The 12,325-nt window shown below is 33.9% G+C and overlaps 1 protein-coding gene across 2 annotated transcripts in view; it reads left to right on the top strand.

The window, feature by feature from the left end:
• The window catches only part of LOC124358298 (proton-coupled amino acid transporter-like protein CG1139), a 46,302-nt gene that overhangs the window by 17,027 nt on the left and 16,950 nt on the right, over positions 1-12,325 (top strand). For both annotated transcript variants that reach the window (XM_046810602.1, XM_046810597.1), the window contains exon 2: positions 12,146-12,254. In XM_046810602.1, coding sequence (XP_046666558.1) covers positions 12,225-12,254 — 30 coding nt within the window. In that variant the 5' untranslated portion in view covers positions 12,146-12,224. The remainder of the gene's footprint in view (positions 1-12,145; positions 12,255-12,325) is intronic.

Raw genomic sequence — 12,325 nt, 5'->3', positions numbered from 1 at the left:
TACAGTAGCAGACAGCTGTCAAGGTAACAGTAGTAGACTGTTGTCATGGTTACAGTAGCAGACAGCTGTCAAGGTAACAGTAGTAGACTTTTGTCATGGTTACAGTAGCAGACAGCTGTCAAGGTAACAGTAGTAGACTGTTGTCATGGTTACAGTAGCAGACAGCTGTCAAGGTAACAGTAGTAGACTGTTGTCATGGTTACAGTAGCAGACAACTGTCAAGGTAACAGTAGTAGTTGTCATGGTTACAGTAGCAAACAGCCGTCTGGAATAGTAGTTGACTTTTGTCATGGTTACAGTTCCAGACGGCCGTCACGGAACAGTAGTATACTTTATCATTGTTAAAGTAGCAGACAGCTGTTACAGTTTAATGTAGATAAAAAGCAAATTTAAACATGAAGGGGAAAATGTTTTCCTTAAAACTTTATTTACATTTAACAATATTATTCAAGAATTTAGATTTGGATTATTGATTATTTAGAAGGAATTATATATTTAACTAGAGGAGAAAATTGTTTTAATTCATAATAATTTCTTTAATTTGATATTTAAGACTATTAAAAAAATCAGAAACTCCATACTTTTGTATATTCAAGCAATTTTGTAAGTCAGGCAATGTTAGTCCAATAGCAAAAGTTTCAGTAACTTATCTAGTGAATCTCTTATTAATGTGTACGGTTCTAATTGAGTGAAGCTACAAAAATACAAGTTAAGAACAAAACGGACAGTTTAATATTATTAAACCTTTGGTTACCTTCCCATTTATACCACCACCATAACTACGTTGGCTAACGAGCCATTTCTTTCTAAGGAAAAACTCTATGGATTTCAAGAAAAGCCAGGTTTTGTGCTTATACAATATAAACTGGGTCTCAGATCCTATACTGAGAGCTTTGCGTAAAACCCATGAAAAAGGAAAGTAGCGTTATGACACCTTAAAGCATAAAAACTGTGTAGGATGTGGAGATAAAACAATATTGCAAAATATGTTTTTCACGTTGTAAATACATTTTATTTCAAATATAGAATCGAAGGAAGTTAGCTCAAATAGGATTACGTAACTTAAAAAGGATATGAAAATTATAATTTTAGTAGTTGTTCTGCGTATTAACTGATAGCTTTATCAGGGGCCTTGGATAATGTTTTAGTTTTCAGATAAGCTAATGCTATTTATTGCTGCAAATTCCTAAATAGGGATAAACATTGACAGAAGCTGAAAACTTAATCCCACTATCTGAAGCATAAAAGGCACTTTCCATTAAATTTTCTGTTTCGCTTTCGTTAAAAATAACTATGCGAGAATTTCCAAGTAGTATAAATCTTGTATTTTGAATAAGACATTATAATAGATACATTCAAGGACGTAGGTAAGACTAGGAGTAGTTCTAGCAACGGATTAGCTCTTCTCTTTATATGGTATTTTTATGAGACAACCTTATCTTTTATTACTTTAGAGTTTGAATAGTACTTCAGGCCTGTGCAATACACATGCGATAAGTAATGTCTGCAAAAACAATGGTGTAGTAGATGTAGCCTACTAATGCTAAATATATACTTTGCATATATCATCCATGACGGTTAATAGTATGCAAAGAGAACAAGATTACTTAGAAACCCTTATCGTCATTATGAGTTACACTCACAAAAACACGACGCAAAATTTCGAGGTACATCCCTTTATCCCAGGTGTTCTAAACACATTATTATGCATGAAAGAAAGATCAACAGATAGATACATTGAGAATTTTACCACTATTTGTAACTTACCTGCTATGGTGCAAGTCTTTGTTACCTCCTGGAAAACGTTTGTGCTTTTTCTGACTTTTGTGCCAGATCTCACTGACTTGTGTTAGCGTTTTAAATGTAAAACCTTTTATTGAATGTGTTGTTGCGATAATGTGTGTCACCTCCTAGAATTAGTTTGTGCTTCTTCTGACTTTTGTGCCAGATCTCATTTTGTGTTTTTAATGTAAAGCTTTTTACTGTATGTTTTGTTGCGATAACGTTTTTCAACTCCCGGAATTCGTTTGTGCTTCTTGTGACTATTGTGCCGGATCTCACTTTGTGTTTTAATGTAAAATTTTTGACTGTATGTTTTGTTGCGATAACGTTTTTCAACTTCTGGAATTCGTTTATGCTTATTCTGACTTTTGTGCCGGATCTCACTTGTGTTTATGTTTTTAATGTAAAACCTTTTACTGAATGTGTTGTTGCGATAACGTGTGTTACCTCCTGGAATTCGTTTGTGCTTCTTCTAACTTTTGTGCCGTATCTAACTTTGTGTTTTTAATGTAAAACCTTTTACTGAATGTGTTGTTGCGATAACGTGTGTTACCTTCTGGAATTCGTTTGTGCTTCTTTTAACTTTTGTGCCGTATCTAACGTTGTGTTTTTAATGTAAAACCTTTTACTAAATGTGTTGTTGCGATACTTTTTTTACTTCCTGGAATTCGTTTATGCTTCTTCTGACTTTTGTGCCGGATGTCACTTTGTGTTTTTAATGTACAACTTTTTACAGTATGTTTTGTTGCATCGTGGTATTTCGTTTGTGCGTCTTCCGACTTTGGTGCTGTATCTCAATTATGTTTAAGTATCTAATGGTCTGTCAATTTTTATTTTGTGCTTCATGTAGATTGCTTCACGAAGAAGAAGACACATAAAATTAACGTTCCTGTTGTTTTAACATATAATAATGTTCATGATCTTGTTGTCATTCATAAGTTGCCTTGGCTCTATTAATTAAGAGACATCTTTTAGATACGTTTACGAATATATAAATAGGATGAATTTGAATCCCAGAGACAAAGATCTAATATAAGATTTAAAAAGGGACTTCTAAAAACGAAGTGAATCATTTGCCTTACTTTTGTTTTCTATGATTTTGATTTTATGGATAGTATTAAAACCCGTGTATGAATATAAGCAGTCCAAACAAACTTAATATAGTTGTTATTAAATAACAAGCTGCTAGGAAGTGTAACAGTGTCGGGCGGTGCCTGACATTTATGTAATTCACCGAGGTTGACTGGTCAGGTCCTTTCTTTTCAAGGTCTTAACGTTATAAGACGCATGTTACAATATCTCTCATATACTTAAATTTTTGTAATGCGACTTGATTTATATATGTAAAAAGAAAAAAATAATTTTCTTGTTCCAGAATTGTTAAATTAAATAATGTTAATTGTCTTCTAGATATAGTATATCAGACTTTACTGCGATATGTATTGCATTTTATTAGTGGAACATCCATTTAAGCACTACCCTGATGTGGAACTGATAAATGTTCACAAATTTTCCCTCAGTCGGAAAATGCTTAGATAAATGGTTTATTGTCTTTGTATTTTACAATTCTTACCCAAACAATATAGCAGTTAAGCAAGAGTTAAAAACTACTGTAACGGTTTTGATTGTTTTAGCATTTAGAGCTAATTTGACTTATTACGAAGTGTTACAATTTGCAACTATTTCAAATTCCCTGTACTATTTGTAATAGAATGGATTGAATTTTTAAAACATAATTGTAAGTTTAAAATGTAAATTATAAGTATAGATGCAACTACAAGTTAACAAACATAAGGCAGGTAAAATAAAATTGAAACCGTAATAAGGACTATAAGAACGGTAAAACATTTGTATGATATTTAATGATTATAATTATGTTCCACATTTATGCTAATTTATAAATAGCCTAAAGAAACATGTAACCTATCAAAATGAAAAATCTGTAACATGTGATTTTACAGGTAGTTTAACAATATATTTTAGTGGCTACAAAAGAAAACCTTTAGTTTGAACAATGATTCTACGGGTTTTCCTAGTTGTGTAGTCGTTAAGCTTGCACTACAATTGCATGAAAATAGTTTATTTTAAAATTAAATATTTAATATTTATTTCATGAAAACATATCAATTGAAATTAATTTCTATATAAAAACGAATTAAAGTCCAGCAAGATTTTCATTTACATACTTATTAGTATGATATTTCAACTGCTACACAAGATTTGCGAAAGGCAATTTACACCCATTTAAACACCTACACTCATTTCTATTCATATCTGATACGTTATTCTTTACACTTTTTTGCGATCTGACTCCGTGTGTCGTAAAAACACTGCTTCTCAGCGAGATAAAGCACGATCAACGCGAAGAACGTGTGCATGTTATCAGTATCGCAGCTTACAGAGACGTCCATGTGCAGCGGTAACAAGTCACATTCGAGAACCGGTGTTTATCACTAATCAGTAGTCTGATTGTGTTATCAGCTCGTGTACCACCATCTCGTTGATACTGTGCAGTGTTTTTTTTTTATCTCTTCCTCCTGTCAAGATAAATCTTATTCAAGGTCGGAACCTAAAAATGAGATACTGGACTGAAGACCTCAATCAATTAAATCATAACTATTTGCCAAGTATTTATTCAAGCTAGGAAATCAGACTGTGGCTCATTAAAACTATTCTCGGTAATAATAAATTATTAAAATGAGTTTGTTGGTTATCTCAAAATTCTCTCAAAATTATAATTTGCCTCAAATACTTTAATATCTCATAACGATAACTAACTTACTAACAAAGTGACTGTTTCCCGTTATGGTTAAATTCATTTGGCGCAAAACGTGTTTACTTAAATATTCAAAACTAATTCGATTCCAGCAAACTTTTATTTAAACGGAACTTTAGGTTAGTTTAATTATTTATAATTTAGATTCATGAAATAGTCAAAAAATGAAAATTTATATTAATAATAGGTCTACTATATTCTGCCTGCTGAAAGGTAATTTAAATACAAATTCCTACAACATATTTTATTAACACCTACGTTTTTGTATTTATCGAAACGTTAAAAAATAGTGCTAAAATGATAAAATTAGTGCAACGTATTAAAAATGTATTAAATAAGTATCGTGTGCGAACTCGTAATTACCGGTACGTATAACAATATTTAACTAAACATTGTAGACTTGAACAGTTTGAACAATTCAGTTGAACAGATTGACACTTTTGTTTCTCCATTGAGTGTTATCAGTGAATAGGAGCCGTTATTAACGAATCCGCCCACTGTAGAAGTAGGATTTAGCTGGGTAGAAATCATTTGATTTCGTCAATGCAAATTAGTTATTATAATCAATATATTAATATATTACTAACGAGAACGTTAACTGTAGTTAACTTTGCTTCCTTGGTCCCAGACACATTTATTGACGCCTTTGTAAGAATAAGATAACTTTATATTAACGGAAGGTTTTCATGCTTTCCACATATTATTTATTTTGTATGAAAAAATGTACACGATTTCTCTTGAAATTAGTGTCAAAAAGTTGTAAAGATGCTAAAAAACACAAAAAATTGAATAACACTCAACACTAAAATGTCAAAACTATTAAAACTCTCCTTAATATGCCTTTTAACGATTACTTTAGTTTTATTATTTCCAAATCTAGCGTGGAGATCAACACACTAACCAAAGTTGTGTATCTAGACACATTGAAGTTGAAAATCAGCATTTAATTACGTGGTAGTAGGTTTTAACTACCTTTAACATTTTAATGTTTGAAACATGCAAATTAACAGGCAGTGTACTCATAAGCAGTTTCTTTTCGTTTATATTCACTAATAAAAGAAGGGTTTTTGATCGCATGTACCTTAATAAGATAACTTTAGTCCATATAATCACTCATTTAACCACAGTACTCACAAAACGGTCATATTTACTCCAGTACAATAACTGAGAATAGCGTATTGAGGAGTTGGCGCTAAAAATGACAAGACATTTGGCGGCAAAGCTGTGATAATTAATTATACTGCCACTAGGAGACACCACCTTGCTATAATAATTATAACTCAGTAAAATAAGGCAAAAATAAGGATGCAACCTCGGAATGAAAGATAATAAGCTAAAAATTTGCATACGTCTTTATTTTGATGGTATAAAACTTACCCTCAAAAGTCTCATGTAATCACGTGTACGCGTCTTTAGATATTTAAGGTCAAAGTTCATGAAAAATCAGTTTTTTGCAAATATCTTTTTTCCCTTACGCTAAATGACTTTGAAGGAGATTAGAGAAAATTGTAGAACGGAAAATCCTCTTTCAACTTTTGTCTGAAGTAATTTTATGTACGTTCAACCCTTTTTGAGATACAGCGCAAAGAGTAGGGGACCGCTTACCTGTATATACGATAATGCGAGGTCAGCCAGTAGAATACAATAAATAAAATGAGTTAAATTGTTAATTATTCATTTAATATTATTATTATTATTACTTAATACTATTATTATTGTTATTTATTATTATCATCTAATAAAAAAAATATTTATAGACATGCTTATCATCAAATTAAAAAACTGTTAATATCACTACAAAACCAAGCCAGAGATGATGCTGATGTTCTCATTGTAGAAACAGCTATTGCAGAGTCTGAACTTAAAAAAAAAAAACTTCTGTCATTGTAGGCGAAGATATTGATTTGCTAGTTATCTTGATATGAAGTGCTCAATCACATCAACAAGAAATTTGTTTTCAAAAAAAGTGTAAGGATAATGTGGAGACAAAACTGTATTCATCGAAAAGTTTTGATAAATACCTCATTTCTAAGAAAACACATATTATTTTTTACACGCATTTAGAGGATGTGATGCGACTTCTGGGCTTTATAAAAAAGGTAAAATATCGTTTATTAAAATGTTCGAAAAACATCACGATTTAAATCAATCAGCTGAACTATTTAAACAAAAAAACTGCTCTGAACAAGAAGTATTTGAAAATGGAGTACGTATTTTCTTAGCAACGTATAATGCTCCGAAATCAGAAGACGATATAGACTCTTTTCGATACACCCAGTTCATCAAATCAACAAGACTCAACAAACTAGTGCAGTTATCAAGTCTTCCTCCTTCAAGTACAGCAGCTCGTCAGCATATCCTTCGTGTCTATTATTAGACCCAAATTAGGTTGGGAAATGATTTAGAACCCCAGGAATTCGGCTGGGTACTGCAAAATCAAACTCCTGGGACCAATAACAACATTATTACCACCAGCACCAGAAGAACTGCTGAATACAATATTTTGCAATTGCAAAAAAGGTTGTGCTTCTAATTGCGGATGCAGGAAATCAGGATTGCGATGCACTTTAATTTGTGGGCAGTGTAATGGACAAATCATGCCTCAACGCTTCATCAACTTCAGATGGTTTCAATGAAGAAAGTGAATATGCACATGATATTCTTGAATCTTTCTATTCTGATAATTTAGTAAACGAGAATGATGAAAATGAATCCGATATTGAACAGCCAGAGGAACAAGAAGAACAAGAAGAAGAAGGAGAGGAGGAGGAGGAGGAGAAGAAGACAATAAAAAAGGAGAAAATTTAAACAAAAATATTAATTACTAATAATGAAAACAAATATTTTATACTTGTAATTTTAATAAATTGATTATTGGATCAATAAATAATTATATAATTAAACTTCATTTGAAATATTTCTTTTAATATTGTATGTTTTGTAAAAATAAAATAAGTATTATTTAGAGAATATATAATTTATAATTAATATCTATAAATATGGTATATTAAATAATAAATGATAATAATGCTAACAATAATAATAGTATTAAGTAATAATAATAATAGTAAGTGAATAATTAACAATATAACTCATTTATTTATTGTATTCTACTGGCTGACCTCGCATTATCGTATATACAGGTAAGCGGTCCCCTACTCTTTGCGCTGTATCTCAAAAAGGGGTTGAACGTACATAAAATTACTTCAGACAAAAGTTGAAGAGGATTTTCCGTTCTACAATTTCTCTAAACCACCTTCAAAGTTCCATTTAGCGTAAGGGAAACGAGATATTTGCAAAAAACTGATTTTCATGAACTTTGACCTTAAATATCTAAAGACGCGTACACGTGATTATATGAGACTTTTGAGGTAAGTTTTATACCATCAAAATAAAGACGTATGCAAATTTTTAGCTTATTATCTTTCATTCCGAGGTTGCATCCTTATTTTACCGGACTATTACTTTGAACTTTTCCCAGTCACAATAGTGCGTAAGAACGCCACTGCAGAACGTAAACAGCCGTAATATTGATTATTGGAACAAGGCAGTGATGGACGGTTAAAACCGTCATTACTCATTTGGGATGAAACGGCTATAACCGTCAGTACCTTTTTGGGATGAAACGGCTATAACCGTCAGCACTCTTTTGGGATGAAACGGCTATAACCGTCAGCACTCTTTTGGGATGAAACGACTTTAACCGTCATTACTCATTTGGGATGAAACGGCTATAACCGTCAGTACTTTTTATGATGAAACGGCTATAACCGTCAGCACTCTTTTGGGATGAAACGGCTTTAACCGTCAGTACTCTTTTGGGATGAAACGGCTATAACCGTTATTACTTATTTGGGATGAAACGGCTACTTGGTGATGAACCGTCAGTACTCTTTTGGAACCGCTTTCAGCTACTCAACAGGTTAACTCTCCGTAATAGACCACTCAACGATTTATTCTAGTTCTATTATGTCCAATGCTGGCGTGGAGGCTGATCAAACTAAACGTAGTTGGGCATCTCGACACTTTGCAGTTGAAAATCAGGCCCTAGTTACGTGGAAGTTGGCCTGAGATAAGTTTTTAGGTTATCTGAAACTATCGAGCCTGGCGAGTGTTTGACCTGTCAACAGTGCGTGTATTGTCTGGTTATCACGAGGTCTCTCCCAGCGGGGGCTTACCTGGCTGTCTTGCCCAACAGCTGATACCTGTGCTCACTTGACATTGGCCCACACCCCGCACTCGACTGTCCCAGATCTGGCCGGCTCACGGAGTCACTGGATAATTCTGTTCAATATGTAATCAGTTCGCGTATGTATGAATTAGTGTCAAGGTAGTGGACAACCGGATGGTGTTTGTACCATAAATATATTCTGAGTCGTATAGTTAAGGATTCTACAGATTCACATGAAAAGATCACACATGGTACTTACTACTGTAGGGGGGGGGGACTGTGGGGGTGACGGGCGATGTGTGAGGTCAGACTGTATGTTCGAACGGTTAAATGTGTTATTGTTCTTTTTTTCTCTTTCACATTGTTAACTTATTTCTTTATCTTTCATTAAGAGTTATATTATTATTATTAACATTTTATTATAAAGAATAAGTATTTTAAAAGTTTACATATTTCTGTATTCAATTATTGTTAGGGAGCTTTACAGCTCTAACTCAACATTTTTCATTTCATATGATATTTATCAATTAGACCTGGTTAAAATATAATCAAATCCTATGAAAATACTATCAACTCTAGTAAATATCCGAACCCTGATTTCTTTTGATCTTAACCAAGTTTCTTAATTTAATGAAACGACATCTATAAGACTATATCCAATGATCGAGGCTGATCACTGATGTGAACAAACAATTAATAGAATATGATCTGGTATGTTTATCGACATTGGTATTTAAATTTTAGTTGTACATTTTCAAAAGTTGAGATTGATTTGTAAATCTGCCATCAAAGTTTAATTCGATAATAATTGTTGACAAAATGGATGATAATGCAATAGAGAACCTAGATTACGCAAATTATTAATAAAACACAATAAAAAACACCATCATCAATTTCAAAGAACGAGAGTTTAAAACCTTTTTCTCTATTATCCAAATATGTAGGCAGCTTTTTGGACCTGAGGGCTAATTTCGGATTCATTGATACATTCCATTTTTGTCAAATAGAAGCCATTCTCCTTTTTAGCTTTATTCTGCCTGTTTTCATGGGCCACTGGTCTTTCCGAAGATTGTATCAAACATGACAAGAGGGACAGATGATGTAATACAAAGACGACAATACCGACATAAAGTGCTTCGGTAAAGATAGGATTCGAACCTGCTCTATCTCAGATCCGAAGCCCGACGCCACGACAGACCGTACACCACGACACTCAAAATGATTTGGACTAAAGACTTTTCAGATCATGATCAATAAGAATTAAAATAATATAAAGGAGGGTTTAGGACAGAACGGAGAACACAATTTAGCGCTAAAACTGCATTGTTAAACCAGTTGCCTCCTTGTGACGGAACAATTGAGCATAGTTGGGTACTGCATAGTTAAACCAGTTATCTACTTCTGACGGAACAATTGAGCACTGGTACTGTATAGTTAAACCAGTTGCCTCCTTGTGACGGAAAAAATTGAGTACTGGTACTGCATAGTTAAACCAGTTGCCTCCTTGTGACGGAACAATTGAGCATAGTTGGGTACTGAATAGTTAAACCAGTTATCTCCTTCTGACGGAACAATTGAGCACTGGTACTGTATAGTTAAACCAGTTGCCTCCTTGTGACGGAAAAATTGAGCACTGGTACTGCATAGTTAAACCAGTTGCCTCCTTGTGACGGAACAATTGAGCATAGTTGGGTACTGCATAGTTAAACCAGTTATCTCCTTCTGACGGAACAATTGAGCTCGGGTACTGCATAGTTAAACCAGTTGCTTCCTTGTGACGGAACAATTGAGCACTGGTACTGTATAGTTAAACCTAGTGACGAGAAATTTTAAAAATACAGAATGGAAAAGAATAACTAGGTCTAGAAGAGTTCTACATTAAAGACTAAAACATCGAGAACCTATGTAGTAAATATGCACATCTATTAGAAAAAAGAACCGCTCGATTATGATCATTTTCAATAACCGAGTAAGAACATAATGAAGAAGGAAAAGGTCTAACGTCGTCTCTGAGTGGTTGTGAGAAATCCAGGGACCTCGTGCATCAAGGAGCGGAAAAGGAGAATAAAGGAGTAGTGTTTAGAGAATTGCAGAGTTATTGTACACTATAACAGCATATTGTATGCAATCACTGACTCAGTTTCCGCTTGTTTCCCAGAAGTTGTCCGTGAAGTTTTATACTCCATTGTGTTCTTCCAAATGACGCTCCATGGGATGTTTAATTAGGTATAGCTTATCGCTCACGGCTATTACCTTGAAACCCAACGTGCAACAATTCCTTATCTTAAACAAGTAAGTAGCTTTTCGGAATAAAACCTCCATGATTTTCCATTCCAGAAACTCTGTTAATTATTATTGTTATGTTAGTACGTCAAGGAGTAACGTGAGCTACGTTAGCGAATTCTCATTAAAAATGATAATATCGGTCCTCCAGTGTTGCAGTACTTACCTATGCCTAATATAACAAACCGAAGTGTTGTTTTATTTAACAACTCGTCTTGAGAGTTATAACTCCCTTTACTCATACTAACTCCTTGAACCACTCAGTCTATTCTGCAGGGTAGACAGTGTTACAGGTATACTTTAATGATGTGGTATGGATAAAGCTTTCAAAAAGCTATAAATTTAATAGTTTGAGAACTTCTAAGTTCATCCAATGCGGTTTGGTATAAGGAATGTCTACGTAAATAATTTATATAAATGTGTGTTTTACTCCATACAAAGCCACAGACCTAGGTTGTCTGTTTGTAGCATTATAATTCTGTAATAATGCTTGTTCCTCTACAGGATAATCGGTCTTGGAATTTGTTTCAATGTGTGTTTTACTCCATACAAAGCCACAGACCTAGGTTGTCTGTTTGTAGCATTATAATTCTGTAATAATGCTTGTTCCGCTACAGGATAATCGGTCTTGGAATTTGTTTCATCTTTGTTGACTTCAATGCAACTTAAGTTTTCAAAGCAATTGATATATGTATTGTCTTTTCGGCTTCCAGCCTAAAACTGAAGTCAAAAGGAAGAAATAAGCAAGCATGTATACTGACAGTGCTTACATTTTTGAACAGAAGTATATTTCATGTGAAGCCTATTCACTGTCTCATGAGAATGTATACATTGGGATAACGTAAAATAGCATTTTCAACCAAGTATGTAAGCTGCATGAATACAAAGTGCATTATCATTCATTTGTATACTCAATTTAATTTGAACTATTTCAAACTCTGGTTGTAGCATCCCAAATTCTCTGAACAAACTTTACCTAGCCAATGAAGGTATAAGCGCTCGAGGGCATTGCGACATGCCCAACAAACAAAACACTTTTTCCACGAGGTGATACGCGTTATCTGAAGAGCTAGAGAATGGCCCGTGGCTGGAATGGGGTCAGAGGAGACTTTAATATCGGGTGTTTGTTGCAGAGCTCTCAGAGGCGCACAGGCACGGGATCTGGGAGGCTGACCGTCATCATACTCTACAGCAAGGACAGGACTCAGGATAATGGACTCTTCAGGGACGTCTCAGGGGAAGGTAAGGCGCAGGGAATAAATTCTACTAGAAATATTTTGTGCTGTCATAGGTACTCTTCGGTTTTTCAAAAA

Source organism: Homalodisca vitripennis, chromosome 1 (assembly GCF_021130785.1).
Source record: "Homalodisca vitripennis isolate AUS2020 chromosome 1, UT_GWSS_2.1, whole genome shotgun sequence".
Classification (NCBI taxonomy): Eukaryota; Metazoa; Arthropoda; class Insecta; order Hemiptera; family Cicadellidae; genus Homalodisca; species Homalodisca vitripennis.
The sequence above is the reverse complement of the archived record's forward strand: the minus strand, read 5'-3'. Positions and strand labels throughout refer to the sequence as shown.